This window comes from Ictidomys tridecemlineatus, chromosome 11 (genome assembly GCF_052094955.1).
Source record: "Ictidomys tridecemlineatus isolate mIctTri1 chromosome 11, mIctTri1.hap1, whole genome shotgun sequence".
NCBI classification, from domain to species: Eukaryota; Metazoa; Chordata; class Mammalia; order Rodentia; family Sciuridae; genus Ictidomys; species Ictidomys tridecemlineatus.
The window spans coordinates 52,445,692-52,463,797 of record NC_135487.1 but is presented as its reverse complement, the minus strand read 5'-3'; the positions used below and the strand labels follow the sequence as shown (position 1 = coordinate 52,463,797).

The window sequence follows — 18,106 nt, the reverse complement described above, 5'->3', positions numbered from 1 at the left end:
TGATTTTTTTCCAAAAATATATCTAAATGCATAAAGATACAGATAATCCTGACCTTTCTTTTCCCAAATGTAGTGCTGTAATTGTGCCCAATTACTAATCTCTGAATTTTAAGAGTATTTAGAAAACAAAGGTAAACTTGAGAACTGCTAAATTCATGGCAAATGAAGTTTCTTTACTCTGGGAATGATTTTGATATTCTTCCTACTATCACTACAAATAAATTCTAACCTATTTATATCTATTAAAACATTTAAAATTTTTTTTTGTAGTTATAGATAGATACAATACCTTTTTTATTTTATTTATCTTAATGTGGTGCTGAGGATCAAACCCAGGGCCTCATACATGCTAGGCAAGTGCTATATCACTGAGCTACAATCCTAGCCCCCATTAAAACATTTAAATACTAAATTTATTTAATTAAAATACCTTTAATGTTGACTATATACATACAATTATAATAGTACAAATCAAAGCTGCTTCTATCAACAGTTTCCACTAAAAAGTTAGAATTCAAATCAAACTTAAAGCCATACTATGCAGTTACAGTCACTTTATGAACGAATTATTAGGAGTTTGTTCACAATTACTTCATAAAATCATTACATGCAACCAATGTCAGGTGAAAAATACACTGTCACTTTCTAATGTAATTAACATTTTGTTTCTATAAAAGCAAATGTAATCAACATAAAATCTTGTGCATTTTTTAAAAATAAGAACAAAAACAAATTTGGTTTGATTCATACCTAACAACTTTATAACTATAGGAAATATAACATACTAGCCCTCAAACACCTTAGCTTCAGATTACCTACGAAAGCACTGGTGATACTCTTAAACCTAAGATTTCAATGGTTTTTGAGAAAAGTTAAAAGAAGAATGTGAGAAGGAATAAGACTGGGTGAAATAAAAGGATTGGTTCCATTGTCTTTTTTGTTACTTTTTCTAACTTTTATAAATAATTCTATTTTAATTACTATTTCCTAAAGAGGGATTATTTGAAAGCAAATTTGGGGGGACTAAGAGGAGATAGAAATGTGAAATAGAGAAATAGGGAAAGATAATGATATACCTATAATATCAGTAGGACCCATTAACAATTTTATACTAAGTAAATGTTAATAGCCCATTCTCTGAAATAGAAGCAAACCATCATTCCACCTCATAAATTATTACAAACTGTACTAACACAGAATGTGATAATATGGAAAATATAACATGTCCCTCCTATGCCTATGCCTTTTACCCCATGATAGATTATTTGAAAATATAGCTAAAGTTTCTGTGACTATAGGCAAACAATTGAAAATAACTGCCTTTCCATTTCAGAAATATATGAAGCTACTGAGTGATAAATTAATTGTCCCCTGACCCCAAATATACAAATTTGTTTGGAGATGGATCTCTTGGTAGAGTGCTTGCCTAGCATGCATAAGGCCTAGGGTTTAATCCTCAGTACCATTCACAACATGCATTTCATAAATCAATTGTTTCCCTTGATGTTCACCTAGGTTTTGATTCCAAGCAAATTATCCCTGTCTAATGCTATCTAAAGAAGACTTCTAAGTTTTTAATGTGCTTTTAATCAATTCTTGAAAGGTTTTGTGATAACCAATATACACCACTGCCACCAAGACCGATATTCTTCTCTGGCTCAAAATAATTAAATTATTAAATTGCTTAGGCACTATGGATTAAGTCAGCTCTAATCACTAAATGATCCAAAATGGTACTATCTAATAAGACTTGCCTAAATGGCAAGAGAATTTCTTTATAAGCTCTTAATTTTTTTTTTTTTTTTGTACCAGGGATTGAACCTAGAGGTGCTTTACCACTAAGCTACATTCCTAGCACTTTTTATTTTGAGCCAGGGTCTTGATAGGTTGCTTAGGGCCTTGATAGATTGCTGAGGCTAGCGTTGAACTTTCAATTCTCCTGCCTCAGCCTCCTGAGTCACTGGAATTACCGGTATATACTATCATGCCAGCTTCAAACTAAAATTCTGAAACATAGTCATTATTACTATGAAAGTAAAAACAGTCATTTTTCCATACTATATATTCCAAATCCTTAAAAGTTGGCACTGTCATTTATCTAATGTTCTTTTTAACATGGAGTATAAGCAGATCATATTATAGAGCATGCCAGATTGATTTATGTAGTCATTCATTCTTTTTTTTTTTTTGGAGTGATCACACTGCTATGTACCATGAATTACACTGGTGAATAAAACTGACAGGTCCCTTCTCCTCACTAAATTCGTGGAGGTTACAAATAATAAATTAAATAAAAATTTAAAAATTGAGTTAGGATTTTAAAAAAGCATTGAATAGGATACTAAAGTGGTTAAAACCAACCAAACAAAAAATAACACTAATTGAGGAATAGGAAAGACCATTCTGTAGGAGCAACAACAAATCCATAGCAGCTAGCCTTTGAAAATATCTTCCAGAGTGTTTATTTGCTGAAAAAGTTTCAAAGCAGGGAGAAACTGGAAAATCCAAGAACAAAGCAGCTAGTATGGTTATGAAATAGCAATAACAGGGGCAATGCAGTATATGGATGAGAAATCTTATCATTCAGATAGCCTTGCACAGGTTGAATTTTCTTTAGGAACAACAGGAAGTCAGGAGGTTGAAATAAACTCAACTACATTTTCAAAAGATCATCATGGCTGCTGGGAAGAAATATAGTAGGAGCAAGACAGTAAAAGAGGAAATGGAAAACCAGTTAAGAAGCTATAGTAATAATCTAGGATAGAAATGACTGCAACCTGGGAAGAGAGGGAACAAAAGAATCAGACAAGAAATATTTTTGTGGGTAGAAATGATACGCTTATTTAGAAATTTGATATTGGGAGAGAAAGAAGCTAACTCCCTAGTTTCTGACTTAAACAAAAGGGTAAACAGTAATAGTATGTTTCAGAGATAGAGAAGTAGGGAAGGAACAGTCACAGAGAAAACAATCAACAGTTCTTGCTTGGATATTTAAAATTTAGGGATGTCTGTTGAAATATACAAGCAGACATGCCAAGTTGGATGAACAAATTGGAGACAGGGAATAATTTAATACTAGCAATGTAGAAAAACTGAACATATACAAAAACAGGTTGATAAGATTTTCAAAATTTGTTGTGCACACAATTCAAACCTGCTTAATGACATTGAAGATCTGAATCCCATTCCCAGAGATCCTGATTTCATATGCCTGGAGAGAGGCAGAGGAATCTGTTGTTTTAAAAAAATAAATCTATGGACCAGGATTGTGGTTCAGTGGTAAAGTGCTTGCCTAAATCCTCAGCACCAAATAAACACATACATAAATAGACAGATAGATAGATAAAAAATATTAAAAAAAATATAAGTATATGACAACTCTGATGATGCAGCTGACCCTCACAACTATACTTTGAGGTGCATTTATCTAGTTAGAAACAGGAGGGAAAAAACACAAGTTCCAGAACTGAAAATCAAGAAATGCAAACATTTAAATCTTGGCTAAAGGAAAGAGTCTTCAAGACAGTCAATGGTGCGAGGGGGAGAGAATGGATAGAAAAAAGTAAAGTGGGGTACTCCAGAATTCAAGTAGAAGAAGGGAACAGTAAACTGCATTTATTAGCACTGAGAAAAAGTGAGGTAGACAGAGAAAAGTGAATATAATAAAGAATATAACAATTAATGTCAAGGGTCACCTTGATAGGAAGGGACAGAACAATTCAGAACACTTTATGCAGTAAATGGGAGATGATGACAATTCTTAAAATATTTTGGCTTTGAAGGGAAGTAAATAAAAGGTATAGTAACTGGGGAAAAGTAGTAGAAATGTAAGAGGAAATTTAGAATTGTTTTACTTTATAATCCATTTTGACCCAGCCCTGTGACCCCTTACCAAATTCACTACTGAATTCTATTATTTCACATAATAAAACTATTTTTTAAACACTATTTAATTTCAAACTTCAAATATTCCACCTATGATCAAATGATATTCCCCGAAACCAAAGCATCAAAATTTCAATGTTTTCTCTCTCCACAAAAAAGTTATAACTGCTTCATCTTCTAGCTCTTAATATTATTTACCCTTGCAAGATCCTCTATTTCAGAACTGAAGTTTGTTTCTCCTTCCATCATTTCTTCCTCTTCTAATGTTCGTTCATCATCAAAATCATGAACCAGCATGTCAGCTGATGGATCAAATTCATGGTCATCTGATGTTGCTGAACCTCCTGGTAAAGAATATTTTAAAAAATATGGTAAACCAAATTAGGTATATCTTATTAATTTAGTGTACATACATTATTGAAGCCACATATAAGTAAAAAAATTATCATAGAAAGTTATAACAGTAAATATTACTGCTTTTTAAAATTCCTGAACTTATTCATTATCACACACACACTCACACACACACACCCAAAACTCTTCTAGGAGAGAGCTTTACTGTTGAGCTACATCCCCAGTCCTACATAAAACACTCTTCTAAGGGTTTAGAGTTTGACCTGTTTTTACTCCTATAGGTTCAGTTACAACTGCAAAATTGAGGGAGGGTAAATATTTATAGCTTTAAAAACTGTGCTGTAATCTTCTGATTGTGAAGCTTAAGTTGTAAAGAATAAATTGACCATATCAATTAAAAATGACTTTGGGTGTAAAAAAACTCACAATCTTAACCATTTAAATACTGTTTGATAGACTCAATGAGCAATGAGTAAGGATCCCTCTGGCCCCTGAGAAGAATACATTGTAATGTGAAATAAACAGTCATTTGAATATACTTATCTGCTGCATGAAGACCTTTGGTCAATGACAGGCTGCATATACAATGGTGCCTACAGCATACAGTTTAGGTGTGTAGTAGACTATACCACCTAGGTTTATGTATACACACTCTTCAATGACACATTTATCTGGAATGTATCCGTATCATTGAATTACCTGGGACACAATATAGTATAGTGAAAATAGATGAACTCAAGTATTCTTCTATCAGCACTTCCTGAGAACACATTCTAATATTTGAGTAGGTGACTTTAACTTACTAAGTTGATTTTGTTCTGAAATTCCTCAAAGACAGATAAAAGCAAAATTTATTAAAATTGCATACAAAAACTCTCTTTGAAACCATTAAATATAGTCTAGGGTAACTATTTTGGAAGCCTGTCCATTTTTATATTGGTGATTAGGGAATTTTGCTAGACTCAATAGGGTCAATCTTTGTAATGGTAGACTGTAAAGGCTGGGAATTATAGTTTCTATAAATTAATCAACAAATTTGACCATTGCCAACCCTGGACTTAAGTTTGAAAAAGCATTACTTAACATCAATTTAAACTGTTCAAAGTTATATTAACAGATGTACTAATCCTTTTTCTCTCTAATAAGAGAACTATTAAATAAAACAAAGAGACATACAGGTTGACTTTTGAAAGCCAGACTACTAAGGATAAGAAAATACCAAAAGCCCAGAGCTCTTCAGTCACCTTCCAAATTTTTAAAAAATAAGAACCATTTTTTTCTGCTTAGTATTGCCAGATAGTATGCTCAGGCACTTCACATACAGTACCTCACTAATCTTCAAACAATTTTATCAAGTAGGTATCGTCACACCATTTAAAAGGAGGAAAAAAAAAAAAAAGATTTTAGGTTTAGAGAATTTAAGTAGCACCCCAGAACTCATAGAGACTGTAGGTGGCAAAGATGGAATCTGAATCCTGTGTCTAATTCCAATTCCTATGTTTGTACTGCACTCCATGCCTTATGTAAGTCCTTAAGTATCCTGCTTCAAAGAGTACTTAAGAACAGCCTATTACTAAGATGAGTGAATCGCAAGCCAGGTCAGAAGGCAGTGTGCTCAGAGGAGCATTTAAAAAAATGGTATTAAATATGAATTACTAAATATATAACTGTTAGCCAAATCATATATAAAAATGAGTTATTAATGATTATCAGTTTTAGAATTACAAAAAACCTAGAAAAGCATACCATCTTAATTTCTACTGGAATTAAGAAAAACTTGGCATACATTTAGAAGGGCATCCTAACAGTGAGTGAGGGTTTCCATAGGAGCACAATTTAAGAATGATTAATTTAGATGTAGACTTTTGTCTTAATTGTTATCTCTTTTTTCCAAGTTTTCAAAGGAAACTTTCAGTTCACACAGGAATCTTCCGAGATACACAGCAATCAATAATTAAGTCTTTCTACAGATGATGCTCTACTTTTCTTCTCCTTTATAGGCAGAAACAACCCTTAAAAAAACCCAAACCTCATACCATTTCTTTGTACATTATCCTAATCATAACATAATTCTTAAATGCACGTATTATAAAAAATAATCACACTAATTCCTAACTATTCGTTACTCTCTTACCAACTAAAAACAAACAAACCTCAAGCCATGAATACACAGTATCAAATCACAAGTACTATTTAACTTACCAGAAGTCCCTATTTTTTGTCCTCATCTGTAAAGCCAAGTAAGACATTTCACTGCCTCACTACATTAAATAACAAAGTGTAGGTGAATTTCTCCCGTTTCATTCCAAATTCTTGCCCACATACACACTGCACTTTTTTCTGTTAACTTATTAACTTTCAATTTCTGTTGTTTTTCTAGCTTTAATCTGACTGTTTTGTTTTATCTGACTTTTTACCTTGTTTTTTAGGTAACTAATCATCCTAACTAACTAATCATCCTATTCCTTTCTGTCAATTGCTAGGTCCATCATTAGGCTGTTTACAGGACCGGGGGTGAAGATCGGGGAGGATACCACAATAATAAATTCTTAGGAGTAGGGAGTCTAGTGCGTTGTATACATAAAAATTTCCTTCAGTGTTAAGGCAAATATCACAGCTTTATCGCAAAATGCCATCTTACTGCATAAAAGGTAGTTTATGCCTTTTCAAAGATTCTAATGGCTACTAGTGTCATAGGTAAAGCTTTTCATTGTACCTCCACTTTGGTTTACAGGTTACATTGGCTGAAGTCTTGAACAAACTATTTAGTATGGTCATGTGATTATAATTATTAACATTGATTCCAAAGTATGCATGCTATAAAGGGCACAGTCTTTTGCCATGGACCAATTTTTTTTTTTTTAACATGGGGCTTCTAATTCTTGATTTTCTCCATTAACTTTTGTTAATTCTCTACTAGCATTATTTACAACAAACATTATTTTTTTGCAGAAGCCTGATATTAAAAAACATTGTCTAACTCTAAATATTTTCCTCAGTCAGAAAACAATCTAAAAAATAAAATAATCTACATATATAAGTATTCAACAAGTAGCAAAGGTGATTAAAGATATTTGTGTTCTTTAATCTCCATTATTCTTTCTGTTCTGCCCAGGCTGATGCAAACTGAGTTTAGTTTTGGAGAAGTTATTTTTATATATTTATGCACTTGCTGCTTAATGCCTCAAAACTGATTAAAAAAAATCTAAACAGTCTAAATATTAATGAACACTAGAACCTATTTTTTGCAATGAAAATGATCAGTTTCTAAAAAAGATATGATGATATAATACTTATATGAGGTCAGATTACTTCCAATTTCAACCCATCCAGAACATATCTATAAACCAGAAAGCTAAAAATATCCTTGAGTTTCAGAAACGTCACAAAGCATGTTAGAAAAAGTAAAATGCTTTCAGTTGAAATAAAGACAAAATCAACTGTAAACTGAGCACTCTAGTTATTTACAAGGGTTCCGGAAGTAATCTAGTCCAACCGTACCGTATATAATGATTTTTATTCATGAAAAGGCCCTGGACCATTATTTTAAGCATTTCTAAAAAAAGCTTTCTTCCTAAAACTAAAGACACAGAAAGGTGATTGCTACAATAATATGGAATAATGTGGAATGTATCTCATATCTAAATATTAAATATATGTGAGATGTGTTTTAAATAAAACATTACCAGGCCTCAGAAGGCTCCCTTTCACACTCTTCTACATAGGGATGCTCCTTAATCCAAATAACCCATGACTTGGTAAAGTCCCTGGACACTAAGGCAAAAAGACTAGTACCTGACTCTTTCCTTCCTGCTCCTGAATTTCAATATGAATGCTGTACCCAGAAGCACCAAAGATACTGAGATCATGAGAACCCTAAATCTTAAATTTAGATTTTATATAAAATATTCTAATTTCTAAACACCACTACAGTGACCAAACAAAAAAATCTGTGACCCTAATTGATCACAAGTTTACACCTTTAAGATAGGAATAAAAGAACTGTATCTGAGGGAAAATAAAAAATTCTAGATGAAAGGTCAGAGAATAAAACTTGATCCTACTCAAATTTAAGAATTGCTTCCTTAACTTACAATACTATTCAATTCTTGAATCTTTTTTTTACTCTATTTTCCTGCCCCAATAAATATGTTAATAAGTTTTTTTCTCAAATGAAACATTCTGAATGTCCTACACAAATAAATGTCTAACCTAATTGATTCCCCTTTAAAGCATACACTTTGCATATGCTTCAATTCAAATAACAACTTGAAATCATAATAAAAATTCATCAATTCATCAATGAAAAAGAGGAAAGGAGGGGGAGGGAGGAAGAGGACCCAAAAATAGTCATGAGGACAAACCCACGGCAGCCTCACCTGTACTTTCATGGGCAGTGAAACATTTCATCCATTTCTTTTTCCCCAGAGAAAAGAAGCATTCAGAAAAAAAGCAAGTCAGATGACAGTCTAACTCCTCTAGCCTTTATGCAACTAATAGGACAAATGTTAGGCAATTATAGATCATAAAAAAATATAGAAAATACTTACCTGGACTTGAAGACTCAACAGATGGCTGAAGAGGGGGAGAAAAAAAGACAAATTAGCATTTTTGTATAGCACATCTTCCCAAACAATATAGGAAGCATCTGATGACAAACATCACACCAAAAACTATGGTAAGCTTTAATGTCTGAATTGTTTTAAAATAAACTAAAACCTTCAACATAACCCTTTACTTTCTATTATATTTAAGCATAGAGAAAAATCTAGAATACTACTGAATCTAGAAAGAAGATAATAATAATGAAATTCATTCAGATTTTAAAAGCAAAAGTGGGCCTCATAACATGTGGATTAAGAGGCGTGATTTTAGATCTTGGAATTTTCTGAAATACATTTTGTCTTTCCAATAAAGAAAAAACTATGCAAAGTTTGCTATCAAACTAGTCTATGGCTTTAAAAAAAAATGAACTGTGAAAATGGAGGCAGAAATGACTTAAAGGCATCATTATAAATAAAAATTATGTTGTAAGAAAGAAAAAGGAAAGAATTAAAAATGTTATGTGAAGTATAGGCTAACTTTAACAAAAAATAATTATTTCTTAAAAGTTATCACAGAATTAGTAACCATTCAAACTAAAGACTAGAAAGGGTAGGTTATCTAAGGGGAGACTGCAAGATTCCTCTATTGTACCATTCTATCTCTCATAAATTTAACCACAAGCAACTGGAAAACATGAAGATGAAAATTTGTAGGAACTTATTTTAGTAATGTTACCACATGTCAGTAAGTATGTGGTTGTATTTTACCTCAATTGTTAATTTACAACTATAAACAAGTTTTATCTACAATTCCTACAAGACAAATTCAGTAAAAGATGTTTAAATGACATAAATTTATAAATAAAACTTTGCCAATTCATTCAGAGGTACCTATTTCACGTCCATTAGAAGACAGACAGGGAGGAAGGCCAAAAGCACTAGCAATAGAATGATAGGGATACTGCAATATTCTTTGCTTCTGCTAAGTAATGGGATAGAGAGAGGCAAGAAGAAAAAGAAATTAGGAAAATGATGCTTAATTTTTCAAAAGCTAGGGTCAAAGACAAATTCCTATAAAATGTTTTAAGTTCCATTTTGAAAATTGTATACAGTGTACTATTTTAAGTATGGCATTCTAAATTTCATGGTGACTTGGGTTCTTGGGGCACACTTTTTCAAAGGTCCTATTTTTTTCCCTATCAATTCTTGGAATGGTTCTTTCTTATAGCATTATCTAAGAAAAAATAACAATATCTAGTATTTTATTTCCAATGCCACAACACTACAATTATTTAAAAGTTACTCTGCTGGAACAGTCAATATAATGCTTTTTTCCTCCAATTAAATACTCCTGAAGAGTGGGGGTGACATGAAGAGAGTAATGTAACCACAAAAAAGATTTCTAGCTTCCTTAACATCTTTTGGGGCACAGCTACGACTTGAAATGGTTTTAACCATCACAATTATTACACAGCAAACTAATATTTTAAAATATTAATTCACTCATGTTTCATGCAGTTAAATTTTATTTTCCAAGTATAAACCCAATCTCCATACAAGGCTACAGCAACATTATTGACCACCTTCATCAGATTGTTCACTACCATAGGGAGTAGTCTTACAATGTTGGTTTTCTTTTCTTTTTTAGTACTGGGTATTGAACTCAGGGGTACTTAACCACTGAACCACATCCCAGACCATTTTTTTTTGTATTTTATTTAGAGACAGGATCTCACTGAGTTGTGTAGGGTCTGACTAAGTTGCTGAGACTGACTTTTGAACTTGTGATCCTCATGCTTCAGCCTCCCAGCTACTGGGATTATAAGGAGTGTACCATCACACCTGCAATGCTGTTTTTTTTTTTTTTAGAGAATTTTTAGAACAAAATTTATATGACAAACAAGAAAAATATGCATTACTTATGAATTAGAAACTTAAGAGAAATAGTTCTTAAGCAAATATTTAGTTTTAATTTACACTCCAATAATTATCTCATTTGACAGTCTTATGATAAAAAGGCTTTCTGATTAAAAACAAATTACTAAAATTGAAGGGTATGTTTTTACTGACACTACCTAGAATAATTCTAGGGATGCTGAATTGCAAATGGTATCTACAAGAGGCCTCACCAACCCTAAATGATCATTATTTTATTGGTCAATAGTTACCACTTTAAAGTTCTGAAAAGGTTCCAAATATTTTCCACTTTTTCAGATACCAAATATTTAGAGAACTGGTAGCATTTGTAAGTATAGCCCACATAGAGCAAAGCACACAAAGTTCAAAGATTACATCAATGATCACATTACGTCAGAGGTAATGTGATCATTGTCAATGTAATGTGTCAAGCATTGATTAGCACGGAAGAGCAAAAGGCAGAATGGTTTGCCCATATTTAGTATCCATATACATTTTAGTATTTTACATCCAAAATAAAATTTTATTGTGTCAGTTTAGGAGACAGGAATGAGATTAGTTTCTTGCAAGTTGTCTATATCCAATTAAATAAAAAATGAGCTTCTAAAACTAGCATCTGAAAACAGTTCATACTGTGAACATTACATTGTTCAACTGACAAAATGATTATCTTTCAAGATAAAATGTGAGCTTATATTATAATATGGGAAGTTTCAGGGTGGAATGAGGGCAATTTTTATTTAGCTATGAAAAAATATAGAACTAATTTATATTTACATAATGCTACACATTTTCAAAGGCATAGTTTCTTGATCATAACCGTAAATCTAACATTACCTTATTTTATAGATTAGTAAACCCAGGGATATAAAATGAGATAAAGGTTCCACTGTGGTAATGAAGTCAGACATGAAGCCTACAACCTCTGACACCTCAGAGTTCTTTTTATACCTTCCAGAGAAAGAACCTCATAATTTTTTGCTAACTTTTTTATCTTTCCCCTTACTTTCTATTTCCTTCTAAAATGGTTTTTATCAGTTCAAAGCACGTTTAAAATGTGAACAGAGTTGACATCTGTCTTACCGGACTGTAACCTATGTCTTTTAGGAAGTGATATCTCTATCTAACAATACCCTCCAAGAAAACTTGCACCAATTACAATTACTACAGCAAATTAGAAAGGGGTAAGAGAGGGGGAAAATTAAAACAAACAAAAAATTAAACGTAAACAAGTGCTTATAGAAACACTTGGTTTCAGAAAAAGATCAAAATATGAGTGTAAGCTGAAAAATTTTTAAATTGTGGTTTAAGAATATTTAAAATGCACTTAGACCTTACTGGTAGAAAGGAGTTAGCTCAACAATTTTTGACATCATTTTGCCAACATGAACTTTCCCTTGTGATATACCTAAAACAGTACATTCAGATATATGTATATCATTCATTACCACAATGTTGTTCTAAGCAAAAAGTTGGGGGAAAACCAAAATCCATTTTAACTTTTTAACTAGTTCAAAATAATATATAGCTCCTTCAAACCATGGGACACCATAAAATCATTAAAAAGGATGAGACAGATAGGTTTGTGTTGAAAGAGAAACAAATGCTAAGAAAATTAAGATTTAAAAAATGTAGAATGTGCAACAAACTGGGCTAGAATATGCATAAATTTTTTTCCTCAAAAAGATACATAAGAATTTGTTCATAATAGCTTTTTCTAGGGGATAAATTAGGGAGAAGAGGCTTTTTTCACTTTACGTTTTTCTGTTCTCTTGGAATTTTCCAATCTCTTTTGTTGAATTATAAACCATTTTCATTTTCTTCTCTTTTCAATTTTTAAGAAAACCTAGTACTTGGTACTATTTTTTCAAAGTTATAATTTTGAAAATTTTTTGGTGCATATATACTTGTTTTATCAGAGATGGGAAACAATACTGGAAAGACAAACCTAAAGGTAATTAGTATGCTAACTCAAATGAAAAAAGTGCTCTATTAACTTTTGTATAGCATGTTATCCTTGCCAGTATATTTAAAATTTAGTTGATAAAGTTACTAACAGTAATAACAAAAATACTCAATGCCTCCTAATTATTCAAATATTTCTTTTCACTTTTCTAGAACATGGTGGAAAATGGTGGGAAGTGTTTCATGCAACAGAAAACTGTAATCTGGAGATAAAAGATTGATTCTAGAAAAAGGCTAGACTATTAACATTTTTACAAAAAAAAAAAATTAAGGTAGTATAGTCAGGAAGTATTCCTAGGCTCTTTTATTTCAGCCAATCAAAAGCTTATTTTCCATGCAAATAAGTGAACAAAACTTCCCCCCCTCAAACCAATTCCATCACCATTTCTTTAAGTGTAGCCAACATCTCCTGAAGTTATAGAGGCTAAATCGGATTCTCAAAGCAATTAAGGAGAGAGGTCAGAAGGAGTTTGGGACCCTCTTCTTGGATAAAAGTTGCAGGGATACTATGCCCAGGGCTTAGTACCCTCTCCTGCCATACAAAATTATGTCCCATACTTTGCTGTTACTTTCAGAAATGCTAGGGTATAAAACAGTTAAGTATGTTTTGGAATTAAAATTAATAAATTTACAACAATAAGAATAATTTGGAGGATAGAATGATATTATGGAAAATAAGCATTAGGAATGCAGAAGGCTGAGTTCTACTCTTTTTTTTTTTGTCTGAGTTTTTATATTTATTTATTTATTTTTATTGTTGGTGTGTTCTACTCTTAACTGTGCCAGACTAACTGTATGACTTAGGAAAAACTGTATAAACTCTGCTCAAGTTCCACTTTCTCTATGATGAAAAATTTAGATCATTTCAATTTTCAAGACCCAAGTTTCTTACTTTTATTATGAATTGTTTGAAATGTGTAATACCACTAAAGAGTATTTAGCTAAATGAATGAACATATTTTCTCTTCTGAATAATTTTGTTTTGAATCTAGAACTATAAGGAAAAGATAACCTCAATTTGCAAAAAGTTATTTTAGGGTGCTACTTCACAAACTGCTTATCTACAAAATATAACAGTCATACTTCTAAGCCACAAAATAAGCTCAACAGAATAGACCCCTAGCAGTGAACAGCTTAATTACTGCAATAAACGTTGAAACCATTTGCAAATCTTCTGATCTGAACATCAATCAAGAAATTCCTATGAAGCTGTTTACTATTCATATTATATGTAAGGGGGTGGGATTCGGTGCCCTTAAGATTCAATAGAAGTGTTTATTTCTAAATTATTTGAGAAACTGATTAGTCCCTCCAGAATTATCTTAAAATAATTCACTACTACTTCTTTTTTTTCCCCCAGTTGTTAAGGGACCTTTATTTCATTCATTTATTTATATGCAGTGCTAAGAATCCAGTGCCTCCTCACACATGTGAGGCAAGCACTCTATCACTGAGCCACAACCCCAGTTCCAGTGATTCACTTCTTTCTTTGTCCCACCAAACCTTTAAGTTTTCAGGTATTTCAACTCTCATACTTCTACTAAACTAAGCTTTTTAGGACTCTGATGCATTGGTGCTCATGCCTACTTTGGATAAAACCTTAATTTTTTTTGAAGTATAAACTAAAAATAAATAAATAAATAAATAAATAAATAAACAAACAAATAAACACCAGAATATAGAATTATTTAAGGCTTAAATCCATTGCAGTGGAACAAGTTTTGCTAACAGTAGAAATTCACACACTGTCATGATCCTATTTCCTTGAAGCACAAAATCCAAGTACTCTTAAAAAAAAGTACTAAGGAGTATTTTTAAAAGAAATAAATAGTGAGTGAATAGTTCATGTACCATCTTTAAAAATATTAAAATACTTAGCAGTATTAAATTCATTATTTTTTTCATTTTATTATAGAAATGTGACATAGGATAAAAGAAGAAAAAATTAAAAAGAGCAGGTCTTGCACTGTGCTGAAGCTTTTTTTTCCTTGAGAAGAAAGTCCCTTACATGTTTATAAACTTTGAAAATAAATGACAAATTGTTCATTCCCAAGGTCCCTATAACACATTCCTTATAAAACCCTAAGGATCAACTATTTCTTCCTCTTTTTTTTTCTCTCTCAGTGCCTTCATAAAACTGTAACTACCCTTTAATTTCCTTTAAGTGTGACAAGGAGAGCCTCCTTTTAAAAGGATGGTAAATAATTTTAAGGAATAAGCAAAGTGAAATTTACTAAAAAGTGCTAAGAAAGGGAGCATTTACCATTTTTTTCTGAGTATATTAAGTGTTTTTAATACTAATACAATTTAAACCATTAAATACATATTTCCTATTATGGATTCAATTAGGATGATTAGATCAAAATTATGAATAATTAGCATATTTAGTACATCTAAAATAATTTGAATTCAAGAATTAAAATATTTTCTTAAAAATCAGGGTCATTCTCTTATGTAGGAAACAACAACAAAAAGAAAACCCAGAAGCATAAAACCTACATTTTCCTCTGGAGACATGTTTCTTCAATAACTGTTTTCCCCCCGAAGATTTAACTGCTTACTGCTGCTCTGCACTGTTATTTCTTAAGTTAACATCAATACTCAGGTCTACTTAATCAAAAGCACAACAGTTCAGTATATGAATTATTTTACCACATGTATCACAAAGAATAAATCTGAGAGCTCATACAAAAAGTAAAAGGATGCTATAAACAAAGCATTTCTCATTCATTTAATCTTTTAAAACCAACAGTCTTTAAAAAATCATCACAATTACTGAAGTTTGAGGGTTTTGTTTTTGTTTGTTTATGGCAGTACTGGTGATAGAACCTATGGTCTTCCATGCTATTCTAGCTCTCTACCCCTGAGCTACACCCCCAGCTCAATTACTGAATTACTGAGACCAAAAAATTTAAATCATTTTTACTTTTTACCTCTTCATCTATTTTAGATTGTTTAATAGGACACACCAAGGTTCTTCTACTTTTCCTTTAAAGTCACAATAAATAAAACCATCTACAAGTAACTGAAGAATATAAAAAATGATTTAAAGATATCAAGTCATTAAATAAATACACTGAAAATAAAATCATTTTTTCTTCTTGAAATTGAACCATCCATGTGTTCCTGAAAACATGAGAGTTCCATTCTCCAAACAATGAAATATTTAAGAAAAATATACACTTTGTAATAAAAAGCATATACTAGAAAATATTAGGAAATGATAGGTGACTCCAAATACTATTTCTCTTACATTAATGAAACCATCTTTAATTTCTGAAACAAGATGTTAATAAACATGTTTTCAGTACACCGGGCAGTAAAATTTCTAGATGACTTTTTTTAAAAAATCAAATTTCAATGTATTTTCATATAAAGTTATTTTTCTTCCTTAGTAACCTATCTTGGATTATGATCACACAACTTAAAGCTCAAACATTGAGCACCACAAGGGAAGAAACACTACTTCCTTAACACAATTTTACTTATCTAATGAAAACCCACCGAAAGGAGGTCCATTGCTGCATTACTACTCCTTCTCTACGTATCAAGCAAAATACACAATACAATCCTCACTGCTTTCTAAAATCTAGGTAAAAACCATCAGACTACTAGATTAAATCCAGTCACATTTAAGTGAAACAGAAACGACTATGCTTTCCAACTCCTGTGCTCTGAAACGCATTTTTTTAACCATAAAAAGCCAAAGAAATGAAAATATAAGATCTAAATTTAGATATACACCAGAAATATTGTTTTTTAAAAGAGTACTAGCGGCACAAAGTCATGGTACAATAAAACCTCTTCCTTCTTTAACAGCAAATACTCCCGGACATAGATATAAATCTAGTTTCCATAAGACAAGTAGAAATAACATCCTAAGAGCTTCCAGAAAACAAACCTTTAGGTACCTAAAAAAAGCTACATAATCTAACCGTTTTTCTGTATTCCAAGGTCTAAAAAGGGTATTATGGTATTGACAAAAATACGACTGATTTTAGTTAGCAAATAAAGGAGTTAAAAATTGGGGGCTAAAGGACAAATAAAATTACCTACTTCCTGAATTTATTTTTAGGTGTCTCTAAAAATGAATACGGTAATTCTAACAAGAGTAATGCCATATTAACCAAATGTTGAGTGGCTTTTCAAGGAGACACACAAGTCCAAATACATGACTGGGAACTCAGGGATAAAGAGTAACGAAATTCTCACATGGGTGGGAAAAAAAGTAAACAAAACAAACAAATCACAAAACTTCCCTATGTTGAAAACCTTAAACGAGACACAAAATTTGGATTTTTAATAGCATATACGAAGTTCCAATTAATTATAAACCAACAAGTGGTTGTTTGTCATCAATTTCGTGTTCCAAATATGCAAACCAATCTAACATAGCAGAAAGGGGCTTTGGAAACTTGTTTACTAGAAAATGAGCAAAGACAAGTAAGGGGGGGGGATTTCTTAAGAAAACAAAAATCAGAAGGAAAATAAGTAGCTTTGATTTGGTTTTGGGGGGGTGTGCTAAACGGTGAAGGGAGTTAAGTTGAAGGGTAGAAAAGCAACTCCAGAGGTTCTACCTGGCGGCGGCGGTGTGTATGTTGAAAGGCGGGGGAGGGAGTTGTTAACTCTTCGGAGAAATGGGGAGATTCCCCTAGTTTGAAAGGCAGAATTGGGAACGTGATTTTCTCCACGCTCATTTTATCTTTACTAGGAGAATTAAAGGCCGTTCAGCCTTTTCTCCACCAACAGGGAATGGGTGTCAGCAGCAAACGGGTGGGGGTGACGCGGAAGGGCGCAACAGCATCTCGGTTAGGGAGGGAAGAAACTTCGCAAGAGGAAGCAGCGGCTCCTCTCCGGCCCTGGCACCGGCCGGCGAAGTTGCGCCACAGGCACCCCTTCCCAGACCAGCGCCCCCTCCCCCTCGCCCTGCACTACTGCGTAGCACCCAGCCCTTCAAACTGGCCCCGAAGTCCAACTACGTCTCCGCTTTCTCCTACCCCCGGACCCATCCCAACTAAGTTCCAGGGAAAGCTCCCGCCCAGAGCGCGGCCTGTTCCGGACAACAGGTGGGCAGTGGCGCCAGCAGGGCTGGGCCTCTCCTGGCCAGGCCCACTCCACTCCTCCCCGGCCAGGGCCCGGGGGCGCCCGGCTCCGGGACAGGGAGGGGGAGCTCGCTCCCTTACCTCCGCCATATTTGCCGTACTGCCGGGTCACATCTCCGCGGCGGCCGCGGCTGGGTCACGGCCAGAACCCGGATGTGAGACTCAGCAACGGGACTCCGGCCGCCGCCGCCGCCTCTGCCGCTCCCGCCGCCGCTGCCTCGGCGGGAACGCGCAGGAGCCGCCCGAGCGCGCCCACCACACCCCACTCCGCCCCCTCGCGGCGCCCCGGCTGGGCTGGACTGGAGGGAAAAGGCCAGCTAGCACGCGCGGAGCAGGGAC

At 33.5% G+C, this 18,106-nt stretch overlaps 1 protein-coding gene across 11 annotated transcripts in view; it reads right to left on the bottom strand.

Moving 5' to 3' along the window:
• Nucleotides 1-18,106, bottom strand: part of Mier1 (MIER1 transcriptional regulator) — a 58,316-nt gene that overhangs the window by 35,022 nt on the left and 5,188 nt on the right. For 5 of the 11 annotated variants that reach the window (XM_021731081.3, XM_040288819.2, XM_021731079.3 and 2 more), the window contains 3 exons: nucleotides 8,790-8,814; nucleotides 8,619-8,655; nucleotides 4,084-4,229 (listed from right to left, as the gene is read on the bottom strand). In XM_021731081.3, the coding sequence (XP_021586756.1) occupies nucleotides 4,084-4,229; nucleotides 8,619-8,655; nucleotides 8,790-8,814 (208 nt within the window). Of the gene's footprint in view, nucleotides 1-4,083; nucleotides 4,230-8,618; nucleotides 8,656-8,789; nucleotides 8,815-9,674; nucleotides 9,700-17,848; nucleotides 18,021-18,106 lie in introns of those variants that run through there. The other 6 variants (XM_005332374.4, XM_013361561.4, XM_005332375.4 and 3 more) reach the window with 3 other exon arrangements.